A 15,134-nucleotide genomic window follows, 5' to 3' on the forward strand; every position below is an offset into this window, starting at 1 on the left:
GACAAAGAGTGCAGCATGTCAAAAAATGCCGTGTTAAGTATTTGGGATTTTGTTTTTAATTGATGTTGTTTTAACGCTTTTCTCTTTTTTGTGGCTTTTAGTATTCTGAATCACAAGTGTTTGAATTTTCACGATTTCTTCGAATTTTGTGCAATTTTAGTTTTGTCCGAACTTTGACCTTACTTTAGATATTGGTGCGTGCGTATTGTGTCGTGTTTATTTTTTCAATTTTTATTTCATTCTCTCAAATATTTATTACAGTGTGTTTCGTGTGCACCCCCTAAGAAATACTCTCTTCCAGGGGGTCTTTAGCAGTATTTCAGAAAATAAGTGTACGGAGCACCCCAGGAAAATTTTTCCGTTTCGACTTCACCCAACTGACTTCGGCGGGAGCGGCATTCCAAACATGCAACGACGTACACAGGAGCAGAACTCATCAGCACTGAGCGAATGTGGGTGTTCCATCAGTACATTGCCTGTGGGAAACAGTGCTACTATGCTACCAGTACTGCTACTGCACTTACTGCTATTGCTATGTATAAACAATTCTTCTACTATCGCTATTGCTATTACTTAAGCAACTGCTACTACATTGACAGCACTAACGACCAACGTACTAACAACTGACGACTGTGCACGGTCTTCCCCTCCCAGCTTAAACGCGGCTCCGCGCCGCAAGCGCTCCGCGGAGTGCCTCTCGCATGCGCTTGCGAAAGAGATGGGCGGGCGCAGTGAAGCCATTTGGCGTCTCCTCCACCCGACTTAAACTTTCCATAAGGTGAGTCCTACAATTCCACATACTTTCATATGAATATATGGCGTCAGTATGGAATGTATGCAGTCGGTATAGACTTTACGGAAAGCGGGTGTGGAGACTTATGGACTACGTATGAAGGCATGCGCATTTTATGAAAGCGTTACAGAAATTCTAAAGAAATTTCATGGACTCCAAAAAGAAAAAGTATCGATGACCATAATTTTTTCTATATCATATGGACTCCACGTTCCCGCAATTCTGTATAGCGACTCGTCTGGAATGTTTCACTGGGGCGGCGCGCCCCGCAGACCGCTGGCGGGCCGAGCCGCGTTCAAGATGGAAGTGGACGACCGTGCACATGGACCATGGATTAGCCAGGAAGCTTATATTGATTCAATAATTTATGCAGGCAGTTTGTTTTGTATTTATATATTAAACGGAGTGGCTTACGCCCCAACTGAAGAAAAAGTAACAATGCTGACAGCCGCACTGTGCCACCGGCAGAGTAAGTGGTACCGGACTACAATAAGCTATGCGATCCCACGATCACGCTGAGGCCCTTTCGTGCTCTCCACGCACGAGAATAGGAAAGCAACATGATATAATTTGTAGTGTTCACCTTCATGCCGCTAGTGCGTTCCAACTATTCGACTCATGCTAAGCATCCTTTTTCAACTAAATGGGATAACTCGACGTTAAGCGTAACTTTACGTGTCAGTAAACTTCTGCACCTACTATGCAAAATATAGGTCGGGATTTGGTCTTGTCATCACTAGCGGCCAGTTCCTGTTCCCTTATCGCCTGTAAAGTTGTGTTGAAGGAAAGCATAAAAGAGTGAGGAACGCACCATGATTGCACTACTGAGACAAGAATTGAAGATAAGAGATTATCTTTCGTTTGTGCTATAACAGTTTCTGAAACTATGAACCATCAAGCCCTTCTGCAAGTTCTGTTAACGTGAAACCATCCTAAGAAACACCTATTCCTTCGCACATTCTAGCCCGGATGTGACGTCCCTCTTACCGGTATAGCAGCGTTGTAGGCAAGCGGAGGAATGCTGCGCTCTATGGCGCTCTACATACGTTAAGCTTTCTCGTGTTGGGCGCTCTGAGCGTTGCTGAATTCAAAGTATAACTGGAAGCCAAGACACAAGCAGGGACTACGACTCAAATGTGGAGCGGCCAGCAAAGCAATCGCGCACGACTGAGGAATACGCGCAAAAGATGTTTCCCCGTCCTTAGGACACAGGGACGACTGCCTAGGACGACGCCATGCGTAAAGCTACAGCTCCCCCATGCCCTCCTAGTAGGACGGCAAAGAGACCGGGAGTCTCCAGGCTCAGTGGCCTTCTACCTCTGAGATTTGTTCGGGCACAGTTTGACAAAAACAGAAGAGACAAGAATACATATTAGCCTTGTTATGTCCCAAGCCGCTTATTAGGTGGAGCCCACGTTTAGCGCAGGAAAACGGTTCAGAAAACACAAAGGGAAGCCATGCACAACCACTCCACGATAACAGCTCGACAGATAAGATGAGGGATGTTGTCGCTGTCAAAGGGACTCTGCGCCTCCTCTGATAAGTAGTTGTCAAAGCCGTTGTCCGAGGGTGAAGTTCCCTGAGCAAAACACCGGCCCATATTGAGAACATAGCATCACTCATGGCGCGCGTAAGCTTAACCGTAACCGGGACCATTGTGGTCGCACTGAGCTTCTCATCCGCGCTTCCCACTACGGACGAGACAACAAGAGTCAACTACACCGGGTAAGTCTAAAAATATTTTAAACTTCTGCGTGCTGTTATACTGCAGTTGTATTGTATGCTACGCTCTGCCACTAATGTACACAAAAACAGGAATGCGTTTACGGTATCCTGCCGATATTTGTCCAAGATACTGTTCGGACTCCGCGGTCTCTCAAATGACAACGCAGACAAGGTGGACCATGTTGTTGGCAAGCCTCGATGCCGACGTTTTACCCATTATCGCGCCCAGGTTCGAACCCGACCGCGGCGGCTGCGTTTTTATGGAGGCAAAACGCTAAGGCACCCGTGGGCTGTGCGATGTCAGTGCACGTTAATGATCCCCAGGTGGCCGAAATTATTCCGGAGCCCTCCACTACGGCACCTCCTCCTTCATTTCTTCTTTCACTCCCTCCCTTATCCCTTCCCTACGGCGCGGTTCAGGTGTCCAACGATATATGAGACAGATACTGCGCCATTTCCTTTCCCCCAAAAAGCAAATATTATTATTATTATTATTTCTTCTTTCACTCCCTCCTTTATCCCTTCAATTACGGCGCGGTTCAGGCGTCCACCGATATATGAGACAGATACTGCGCCATTTCCTTTCCCCAAAAACCAACCAACCAACCCATTATGGCGCTACAGGCCATTTCTCTTCAGAACTCTCGGCGGGCCACAAGAAAGCCAGTTAGTCCGGTTTTTGACGCAATTGGCAACGGTTATGTTTTAGCAAAAATGCACAAAATTTCGTACGAAGTATCACTATGGTTTGAAATTGTGACATTCTCTGGGGATCATGGGATAACTTTTGTTTTATCCAAGATACACACGACGTTAGAAGTTGCACAAAAGAATAATATTTTAACGAGTGGCAGCATGTGTGTGCACGACTACGTCAAGGAACATGCTACCAAGCTCACTGTTTTGAAGAATTTACTGCGTTCGCTTGCGGTCTTAAAGAAAGCTTCTCACCTTCTACATTCAGATTCCTAAAATCGTCTGCAGCAAAGAAATAACTCCTCGCTGAGGTGCACTCCCAGATTAACACTGCGAATAAATTTGGAAAGTACATAGTTGTGTGCATAGCATCTAAAGCGGTTTCAAATGTTCCACAGTGAGAGCAGAGTCAACTTTAAACTAAAGGTCAGCAGAGTCGGGTTCACTCTGCGCCGGGTGATCAAATATGGGTGCGCTGTTCTTGCGGTGTAGCATATATAAATGCATACAGATACGCACCGAACATTCTATGCACACACAAAAAAAACTCAAGAATAGAAGGCGAAAGTGTCGAAAATGAGGAGAGAACGATAGCGAAGGGCTTAAGCGGACAATGAGTACAATTCCATCCAATTTTCACTCAATCTAATTTTACAGGGTAGTGTGACATTTCGCAAGCTGCAAAAGACGTATTTACAGCTGATAAAGTTTCCAACTCATCAAGTAAATCTCGGATTAACTCCGTGATCCCAGTTTGAGGTCAATGGCGGTGTATCCAAGCCTCCGAGATCCTCGTGAAAAACTGCTAGACGCATCGCAGCATACTTACGAAATCGGCCTGCAATTACCTCTCCCCCTATCCTCTCTTCCTGTCCCCTCACCTCTTTCATTTCATTTCTCCATTCTGCCTGCTAGTCTTTATTTCCGCTACCGGGATAGCAAAAATCTTTTCCTTCGTTTTTTATTATTATTTTAATAAAACCACTTACTACTTGTACTACTGTCGAACTGAGTATTTCATTCTTATCTTTATTTTCTAGCTTAGAGAAGCTAAGGTTTCAGAAAAGTGACCGCTCTGTATTTGGGATCAGGTAGGTTATTGATACAGGCCGATATTGGTCTTTAGTGGGCCTTTAATCTTTCAGCCATTTATTTAGGACCATAACCATTGCATAACTCGCCGACACTGTCGTTCTCGTAACCTTTGTTCAAAAGCACCACCGTGATGATTTATCCGATGCATGTATGGCCTCAGATTAAACAAGTCCAATGGATTCGCAATTTACAGAGACAACACTATTGTCTGATAAGTCGAAGGGCTATTTATTGCTGGCACAAATTATGCTAAGCATGTCTTTGATACGTGCTCTTGACATTGAGAGTTTTCGAATCCTATCCATTCAAAGTGCTGGCATTTGCTAAATTTTCTGCGCCTTTTCAACATTGTAATCCATTGTCCCTGGCATCTCACTACACACGCCCTCGATGCAATTATATTTATGGCGTAATGAAACAGTCCCAGCAGCATGCTAATTCCCCAATATTGGAAATACATTGGAAAAGGCAGGTCCAACAAAGGACCAGAGTGAAACCATCCATTCCTAATACTTAACTCAATTACATGCGCATTACTTGCGCCTCGTAGACACTTCCTAATCCAGACCAGGAGGAGCTCTCAGCACAACAGGAAGCGAAATCACTGCTCGTTTGTTTCAGGCACCGCTTGGTATCGGTGACTGCAACAACTGCGGACCACGTGGCTCTGCTATCTACGTTGGCGGATAGGCTTCGGGTGAGTGGAGAATGCCGTAATCTCGCCTACGTATCGGCAAGGGCGGCACACGGTGCCGCGCTCACTGTGAAACGTCGACGATGTAAGCATTGCTATCTCATATCGCAGCTTCTTCGGTCGCACTCACCCCCGCCTTCTCTCCGATTCCCGCGTTAATTTCGCACGCAGATCGACATCTGGCAGCATGCTACCGACGCAGGCATGCCAGCACTCCTGCGTCTCAGTCCCGAAGTGGTCGCAGAGTTCCTGGCCACCACATCCCGATCGAGTCTCCATGTGACGACGGCATGCGCAAACCTGCAAGCGTAAGAGATTATCTACACCTCCAATGCTGCTGTAGAAGCGTAGTCCATCAGCCGCCTTTCTGGTGTACTTCTCAGGCATGAAACGGGGCTGGTCGTCTCACCAGTCCAACAGCAATAACTAAAGTATTTTTACTGCCTTGTTATGTATTATTGTTAGGACTTTCATCACCGTTCCCTGAACAGGTACCCAACAATTCAGGACAAGAGCATTTTTGGACGGGAAAGAGCTTATGAACGCAGTTTTTTCATGGATTGTAAGATCTGACAATAACAATCAGCATATCCGCAGATCTTTCCTCGGCGGGCTTGCGTTTGTTTTTTGCTGTTAACGTTTTTGCTGCCTTCAAAAGCGTTCCTCATTGGTTTTCTGTTGTAGTCTTAACTGCTCGATGCCAGCGACGGAAACACTACACAATAAATATTTTGCTACATATCCGAAGAATGGACTATTATGATCAATATTTTCATATAAGTTCCTTAAAATTTTTTTAATATCCAAACATTTTTGTTCAAGAATGTCGGACATAGAAAACTTGTCTGTGCTGCCAGACTCCGTGAAGCACATTGATGGCCGCAACTGTCAAAAAGTTGGGTGGAACTCATAATAGGAAAAAGAAGATTAAAACAAGATGTTATAAACTGAGTTTAGGACCCCCCCAGGGGGTGGGGTCCTTGGACTAGGGCCTCCTTTGCCGTAGCTATCTGGCTGGCCCGAGTTAAGAGGTTACACTGGTCGTCCAGGACCGGGCTATCTATACAGGGCGGCGTCCCACTGTGACGGCGAGAAGTAGGACATGAGGAGTACCCAGCTAGGATTGGAACATTCCCATGTGGGACGTCAGACGGAGGGATGCGCACTAAAATACTGGGCAATTTCAGGGATATAGTGCAGGACGAAAGGTGTGTCTAAGCGCAAGATAGGGGAAACTCCTAGTCTGGATTTGGCGCCGCCCCCTCTCGCCCGAGATTTTTGTGAGGTGGGGAGTATATTCTGCAGGAGTATGGGCAATTTGGGAGTAAGTGAGAATACGACAAAAAGGTCAGGGCCTCGTAGGCTTAAGTATACGAAAGAAATCAGCAGTCATAGAAATCAATCTGGTTTATCTCGTATGCACAAATTGGGATGATAAAATGCGGCAGCCTACATAAGTAGCTAGGCCCCGATAGCTTCCTAAAGCAAAGCAGTGGCTGGCTTCCTTCTCCAGAAAAACAAGAAAAAAATATTTTAGAAATGCTGCAGAAACATATATAACCGGAGCGTTTGCTTTGTCGTGTTCATTGTCCCAAAACTGCGTACGATTACAAAACACATTGCAGCCGTGCAGCAACAGCCAATTGAGGAGCAGTGCACAAAAATGTCAATGCCAACTACGAAGAGAACCAATGCGCGCTGTACAAAAAGCTTGACCATCGAACAGCTGCACATCTGTTATGTGCACATCAGTTTCGCCCACAATGACTACTGCGTACAGATCGTTCTTATTACCCGTGCAAAAATCGCTTTTTGCCCGATTAATGAGGATTGGTATACAAAACAGGGCAGAAATTCTTTCCTTCAAACGTATTAAATATCGCCTTTATTTTTATCACAGCGTGTTTTTTAATGCTAGTCCTTCAAGCGAATTAACGTTGAACTCTCTCCTCGCTCTGCGGGTAGCGTATTGTGGTCATTATCGCTTTCGACGATCAGTATCATTGGCAACGACATCTAACATTATGGAGATAATTTTGAACGCTGTGAAGGCACCTAAAGGGAGCAGTTAATCTGACTCAACGATTTGCTCTGTGAGCGGACAGTTTTGATAGCCCCCGCAAAAAGACAGCAATAACAAAAGGGCATATGTAGGTGCAGTTCGTTCTCTATACCTTTCTTTTGTCTTTGTTTTTCTTTTCAGGATGATTGACAATGAACGCAAGGCGCTGCGGTCCACTGATTACTCGACGACGGCGACGCCACGGTTCGACAAGTACCTGAATTATAAAGCAGTAAGTCTAACGGGCACAAGTCATTTTCATAACCTCTTGGATGCCAGTATGCGGCTGTACCGAAGCGTCTTCGTCGTGCAAGTTCCAAAACTCTCAAATGTGCCCCCTGTATCAGCATCGGGAACTATGATACAAAAGATACAAACTAGCTGAATGTCGCGCTATCTTGCGGCATTCAATCCAACGCTGCACTCTAATATGGTTGAAGTAGAGACAAGAGAAATGCAGGTCGCCGCCAAACAGCTCGTTGTGCAGCTCACAGGCTGCGCCACTATCTGTTAACACTCAAAAGTTGGCGTCAGGTTACTACAATATTTTGATTTTAAGTCAAGCAAGTGGCCATCTTAAAACGATTTATTAAAAGAAAAGAGTGAAAACATATTCTGCGTGTGGCATATGCACAGGCCAGAGAGTGACTACCTGGACTCTGCATTAGTACGAAAAACGGTGTCCCACGCCAAAAAGCCTCCAAGTGTCCTGCGAATGCGAAGCTGCTATGAAATGGCGTGCATCCCTCATATCGCAAGCGACTCCACAGATTTCCGTAGAAGTGAGAATAACCAGTGTTGCCCCGTGACCAGTATGTCAGGAAACGTCAACTGCGGCAGATCTCTAACCCTAAGCCCTCTCCGCAGTTCAAAGAAGCACTGGAGCAGTATGGAAAGAAGTACGACCACGTGACATACACGTCCATTGGTAGGTCGTACGAAGGGCGGGATCTCATCGGTGTTCACGTGAGTGAGTTCAAGAGCTGTGCCTTTATTGTCAGCGGTACCTTCTTCTGAAGCCACAAAAGTAACCAGGCCATAGACTTAGCTTATGAATTTAAAACTCTTCATTTCTGTAAACATGTTTTGTTCTGACAGCTGATAGCCGGTTGGGTTTTGAGCCTGAGCGAAAAACTAATAGATAAATCTGTACCGAAAAGTTTTCATTGAGGTCGAAAAGAATATCTTACATTTATTGTTCGTTTCTATGCACCAGTTACGAGGCACAACAAACACTTCATTATGTGTAGAAACTGAGACGGCCAAGCTATTTACCACCACAGTACCTTTATCAAACTTTGAAATGTTCCGTGAAGAATTCATTTCATACTTTAAATATAACACGTATGTTGTTGTTTTTTCCCTAAACTTTTTACTCCGGTACAAACAGAATAAAAGTAATTTAAAGACACGTTTTTCGAATGCACGATGCGCACATTACTTTCGCTTTTTCTGGTCTCCTTGTTGTAGCTTGCCCCGATGGTGACAGTGACCCAGTTGGTGCAAGTCGACGGGCCCATGCACTTTCTTTGTTTTCTCTAAACCGCCACTTACTGCTACCAATATAATAGCGTAGCCACATTATTATGACAAGAATATCTCATTTGTATTGCTCTGCATACAAAGAATTTTGCTCGCTGAAGGCGGCAGCGAGAACATTTACGAGAAATCATTCAGCAATGTGGCAATGGTTCAAGAGGAATAACTGCTTCAACAAAGCTTAACAGTGGTTGTTTCGCCGTCATGAGAATTTTATTTTGTACAGTTGAAAAAAATACAACGCACGATGATCCACCGACACTAATCACGGAAAAAAAAACTGCGGAAAAGGACGCGTTCAAAGAGGGAGGAGCAGACAGCACGACGCTTGAATCGTAATTGAATTTTAGTCGGTTAAAAATCTCACATCACAGCCGTGTGCACATGGACGCAAGCAGCAATGCCACCAAAAACCTACCAAAAACCAACCAAAACGCATTTGATAATTCAGGACTGGTATATTGTACGTGGCAAACTATGTCCCATTCATGAAATGGAATTCTCTTGAAGCAAACCGGACCGAGCAGTCAGTGACACCTTCAATGTCTAAATTCTTTATTTTAAAAGGTTATAGGATTTCGCGCCTTATCTGTGTTTCTCCGATGCCGACGTCTCTTACATAATTCCTCAGAGTGAAATTCAATTGTGTTTCCAACGTCGTCCTGTCTACCCTTTCCTTTTGTGAACGCGTCTTTTCTGCTGGTTTTTTTTTCGTAATCGTGCACAAACATGCCCATCAAGCTACGCTTTTTCAGTACTGTAGCCTACACTAATGTTCTTGTTTTGTCGTGTACGTCTGTTTATGTTTTACCATTCTCATAGTTACCGGATTTATCAGCTTCAGCTACGGCTCTGGAGTCAACTAACGGAGCGAGTTCACAGAGTCAGTCCGCTTTATATCGTTAAGAGCGCCAAGCTGTGAGCTGCAAACACATATTTACTAACCTGTGACTATGCAGGAGAAAGGAGCATAATGCAATGGATACATTCTCAAAGGGTATTTTCTGCGTAACGCAATCTATTTTCCTGGCACCACAGAGTTATTGATGAACTTCTGGTGGCGACGAAATGCGACCCTTTTCCAGAGACAATGCATCTGGAGTGATACAGAAAATTTAAATTTAGTGAGTTACCACGAATTATTTCGGGTGATGCGCCCTAATACTGCTCTCCTATTCAACTTGCCTTAGGTGAATGCCAAGGAAAATCTGCCCATTGTGTTCCTGGAGTGCGGCATTCACGCGAGGGAGTGGATAGCCCACACAGCTTGCCTCTACATGATCGATCAGGCAAGTGCTGTAGTCCATAGCCAACGTCACCCCTACCCGGAACTGCCCACGACAAACTCTTTCCGGACAGTAACCACGCTGATAGCTTCCATCTCTTACGCGACCCAATGGGATTTCATTGGCCACCATTCGGTCGTTGCAACGAATATCGCTTACGACCGCATGACCACATGCCACATTGTGAAGTTTATATTACCTGTGAATGTCCAAAACTATGCACGGTTTTTCGCGAAAAAAACAGGTAATGTTAATTTTTGAGGTGTCCTTATTACGCCGGGCAAAGCTCACATTGCACTAAATTGAACTCTTTTCAAATTTTATCGACTGAGGGAGGTTTTACTTTAATACGGGATCTCGTTTGTTGCAACTAGATATATTACTACTGCCGGCCAACTGTTTTACCAGAGTTGCTTAAATATGACTGAAGGCGCTTTCAGAGCTACGGGCTACGACGTCAAAAAAAAAAGGCTGGTGTTCAACGTGGCTTTAACCTAGTTATAAGACCGAAAGCTCTGTTAAGCACGGTCTTCACTGTCTGAAATCAAATGTCAAGGTCAAGGTCCAGAGTCAAGGGCCAAGGTCAATGCCAGGTACCCAAAGGTCAGTCATATGATCACGAGGTCATACTAGCATAGCTTGGGCCATATCACAACGCAGTTAAGTTCGGTTTGACATTGTGAGGCATTGAAGGTCATTGCCGATGTGCTGCCTATTCTCTCAAATCAAATTTGAAGGCCAAGGGTCAAGATCAAAGGTCAAGGTCAGGTACTCAATGTTCCTACTCATATGATCATGTGGTCATACCACCAGAGCTTGGGCCATACTACCACGCAGTTAAGTTTGGTTTGACCTTGTGAGACATTGAAGGTCATTGCCTCATCCACATCGAAATCGGAAGTTGTACCCCGAGGAGTAGAGCTGTTGCTCTACAAACTTGGGGGCCTTTTTAACCACGGCCTTAAAAATTAAAATGCGGTAACATTTAGGTAGCATGCTATGGAGTCTACAATGAATGTCTAGTGTTCTTATGATTTTCCCGCCGAGGCTGTGGTTGCAGTCGGTTCCATAGCCCGTATATGGTATAAGTGCGCCATCGCCTTCTAGAATGCTGTAGTACCTTTCATTGGATCACCATATGGGATAATACTGATCCGACTAATCAACTTTTATTCATTTTCTGACCTGGGACTACTTCCATAATTTTGGGTGTGTTTTGAAATTTCTGGGATGGGAATAATAATAATTAATAATAATAAGAAGAATAATAATAATTATTATTATTATAATGGCCTTCCTGATGATGTGTTATCCGCTACTTCTAAGGCAACTATTAAACGCATGATTAAAACTCTGTGAAAAGCGTTGGTGCCAGAAAACAAATGACACTTGAGATTTGTAGTTTTATTCAGTGTAATATTCAGTATTTATTAATATGTATTCAGTGTGTGTACTTTATTATGTGACTTGTATTGCCATCACTTTTCGCTCGCCGATGTTGCCGGGCCTAGTCCTGCAAGCCTCCTTTTGGCTTTGACAGGCCCGATTCTGTATGTATTTCAATATGCTGTGGCAATAAATTATTATTATTATTATTATTATTATTATTATTATTATTATTATTATTATTATTATTATTATTATTATTATTATTATTATTATTATTATTATTATTATTATTATTATTATTATTCCCGTCCCAGAAATTTCAAAAGACCCCCAAAATTTTGGAACTAGTCAAGTTCTAAATTAAGGGTTCTCAAATATCCAAATTTGCCGGTTCCCTATGATAGGTCCTCCAGTGGTCCTGTGACCTTGATGACGTCACGACCCTCTCAATCGCATTCATAAATCGTGGGGAGTCCTCATACCACTAGTAGCGCTGTGGTGAGGCGGTTAAGCGATGCGCCACAGCCCCGCCAGGTGGAAGTTTCAAACAAAGCCACTGGTGGGTCTTGTAAGACGCAGGTTGCTCTTCTAGAGCTACCGTAAGGCTCATGCGCAGAGCCACTGTGGGCATACAGCAAGTGCATTGAATGCATTTGAATTAATGTAATTTCCACGTGCCACAGGGCTCACAACACAGTGACCAGGCAGTGATGACGTCGCAAGCTCACGTGAACTCTGTCCACCAATCATTAATTTATCCGCTACCTCCCACGGTGGGCATTTTGTTCACAATCTGCTGGGAAGGTTGCCACCTGCCACGGTGGGCAGTTTGTGATTATGTCACAAGGTCAGGTGACCTGTCTCGATTAATCAGGGAATTTCGTGACGGAGAAACCTGAATATTTTTTCGAGACGACAACCTAAATGCTATCGCATTTAAAAAAAACAAGAATGGCAGAGGCGCTCGCATTGGCTGCGCCATTGGGAATGTTTGATTTCTTGATGACTGAACCAATGCGAATTTTTATTTTTTATTTGTTTACTGCAGTACATGCTTTTAGTGCACTCTAAAGCCCTAACTGTATTGTTTCTTTATACTAAAGCTGGCGACTCAGAACGAGACCAACGAGACTATCCGGAACCTGCTGTATAAGTATGAGTGGCGAATTTATCCGGTTGTGAACCCAGACGGCTACGAGTTCACGCATACTACGGTAAGTTTACTACCGACACTAATACTTCTGTTAATGCAAATCCTCTTCTTGCAGTGAAAACTTCGCTTAAGAAATCTTTTCTTTACTTTGAGAATACTTGAAAGTGTTCGTTACACCAGCAATACTATAGAAAACTTTCAGCGTACGGCTTGATGCGTTGCAGCACCGTTTCCCATGTCAAAAATTATATACTGAGTCTCTCTACAGCTGTTTTACTCAAGGGAACAAAATCGTTCACAGCAAGCCTTTGCATATTCACAGAGCTATGAGCACAAAAGAAAATTCACACGGACACCTAATTCCAATATGCGTAGGCAATGCGATAGCATTAACTACTTTTCCCGCCTTCACCAGAAGTGACGTCACTTCCTGTCTGGTGACGTCACTTCCCTCTAGCCAACGAAAGACATATATGACCGACAACGCATGTTGGGACCAGTGGGCTCTAATGGAATCATATTAAAACCATTTCGCTCATTCGGGCAGCACATTCCAGTCGGCCGATCGCAGCTTTGTGCCACGTTGTTCCCTACAGCCTGCACAATGACCATGCCGGTTAATTCTATGGGACAGAACAGGTTTGAAGCGGTAGCTTCACTACTAGAGGTAACGGGCTGAGATCGCCGTGTATTTTCCCATGACCTTCAAAGCTCAGCCAAGGTCAAGCCTTCAGTTTATAAGCATGGAGAACCAGTGAAAGGTCAGTGGTCAAACCAATGCTCAAGCCATTGCAAAGGTGAAAGGTTGAGGTCAAGGTCAAAAGACAAGGAGATTTCAATGTCGCGTCAAGGTCAACATGATCGTCGAGATTTAGTCGAGGTCAATTAAAATCGGATCACGTGATCGACTCTTGGCTCGCCGAGGAGCCGAAACGCGGCGTTTACGTGAGAGGGCATGGCCAGGCTAAACCATCATGAAGCTACCGCTTCTCCCTCGGTTTAACCAAAGCTAGACCATCATTAGTTTCTAAATTACAAGTGTTAGATCAAGTGAAGCTTTACGAGGATGAGTCACAGTGACCACGATGGCCTTAATCTCCTATGAGAGGCATACAGGGGTAGAAATTGGTTAGATGAAACAATTAGATACATCAGAGCAGAATAAGGAACAGTTGATGTAACATCTTAACCCATTTATTCCCATTCATTGAAAACGTTGGGCCATTGTTATGAATTTCGAAGGCTTCATTATTAATGGCTCCATGATCCCAAAAATGCAACAAAAAATAACTGGGAGATTGATTTAAAAGAAAATTAATTACATAGTAGCTGCTTTGGGCTAACTTTTGTAACATCTTATTGTCAATGACTACAAATCGAAGCGCTAACTAGCAAGCGCATGCAGGAATTCAAGCGGAAAACTCAAAACTGCTCTATCGTCTGTGAATGCAGAATTACGACCACATAAATTTTAGGCCGTTCTGCGTTAGGGCTAGCTTTTGCACGAATTTACCTTTTCGCTGGCCTCCCGCATTTCTGGCAGCTTATAATTTGCCTTTGCGTTGATATTGTGACGAAGCAGACGAAGCTGCGAGTGGCGCGAGCAGGGCCTCTAGCGCTAGGCCAGCGGCCATTAAATCATCTCCAGGAAGCTTTCGTAATGCTCTTTAACCCTTCATTTGGGTATTTCTGTTTTGCTATCCCTACATGTTTTTTTCCTTCTTATCGGTACTCACTCCCTCGCATAACTTTAATCTTGTTAGTCCGCCTTACTACCCATCACAACCTCTTTCACGGAAACTGACTTACCCGATATTTTAGGTCATCTTATGTTTTCCGCATGCAATTTGCAACACAAGTAGTCCCCGCCTGGTTACGGCCAATCCCGCTTGTGTTAATAATTAATTGGTTTTTGTAGAAAGGAAATGGCGCAGTATCTGTCTCATAGGTCGTTGGACACCTGAACCGCGCCGTAGGGGTAGGGATAAAGGAGGGAGTGAAAGAAGAAAGGAAGAAAGAGGTGCCGTAGTGGAGGGCTCCGGAATAATTTCGACCACCTGGGTATCTTTAACGTGCACTGCCATCGCACAGCACACTGGCGCCTTAGCGTTTTGCCTCCATAAAAACGCAGCCGCCACGGTCGGGTTCGAACTCGGGAACTCCGGATCAGTAGGCGAGCGCCCTAACCACTGAGCCACCACGGCGGGTGCAATCCCCCTTATGGGTATGTGCCATTTTATACGGAAAACAACCACAACAAATCATCCCGTTGCCATCAGTCATCTCGTATCATTGTTCGGCTGGCCGCCACATAACAATACGTTGCAGAAGGGCCGTTACTTGAAGTATGCTAGCAATTCGAGTATATATGCGGGCAGAAATTCAAATTATTTGCATTTATTCGCTCTCTATCATATGTACATAGCCTAGAAAAACAGCATTGATGTCCCGAGCTCAATATCTGCGAGAAAGCCAGGTGGCGCTAGTGTAAGTTCACGTAAAGGCGAGTTTGAGTGGACGTTAGTGCGCAACTGTGTGGGGGCTCCTGAGTGTGAACAGACCACAGTGTGAATCCAAGTGAACGCTCATGTGTGCAAGGTGAACACGAGTGCGCCAGTGAGCGTAAGCAAACCTGAATAATAATAATAATAATAATAATAATAATAATAATAATAATAATAATAATAATAATAATAATAATA

At 44.2% G+C, this 15,134-nt stretch overlaps 1 protein-coding gene across 2 annotated transcripts in view; it reads left to right on the forward strand.

Annotated features, from left to right (window-relative positions):
* The first annotated feature begins 2,350 nt into the window (after nucleotides 1–2,350).
* The window catches only part of LOC144100421 (zinc carboxypeptidase-like), a 33,467-nt gene continuing 20,683 nt past the window's right edge, over nucleotides 2,351–15,134 (forward strand). The window contains exons 1-7 of one of the 2 annotated variants that reach the window (XM_077633382.1): nucleotides 2,351–2,518; nucleotides 4,931–5,006; nucleotides 5,175–5,311; nucleotides 7,207–7,297; nucleotides 7,933–8,031; nucleotides 9,795–9,893; nucleotides 12,383–12,493. In XM_077633382.1, the coding sequence (XP_077489508.1) occupies nucleotides 2,415–2,518; nucleotides 4,931–5,006; nucleotides 5,175–5,311; nucleotides 7,207–7,297; nucleotides 7,933–8,031; nucleotides 9,795–9,893; nucleotides 12,383–12,493 (717 nt within the window). In that variant the 5' untranslated portion in view covers nucleotides 2,351–2,414. The remainder of the gene's footprint in view (nucleotides 2,519–4,930; nucleotides 5,007–5,174; nucleotides 5,312–7,206; nucleotides 7,298–7,932; nucleotides 8,032–9,794; nucleotides 9,894–12,382; nucleotides 12,494–15,134) is intronic. The other variant, XM_077633383.1, reaches the window with a different exon arrangement.

This window comes from Amblyomma americanum, chromosome 8 (assembly GCF_052857255.1).
Source record: "Amblyomma americanum isolate KBUSLIRL-KWMA chromosome 8, ASM5285725v1, whole genome shotgun sequence".
In the NCBI taxonomy this organism is placed as follows: Eukaryota; Metazoa; Arthropoda; class Arachnida; order Ixodida; family Ixodidae; genus Amblyomma; species Amblyomma americanum.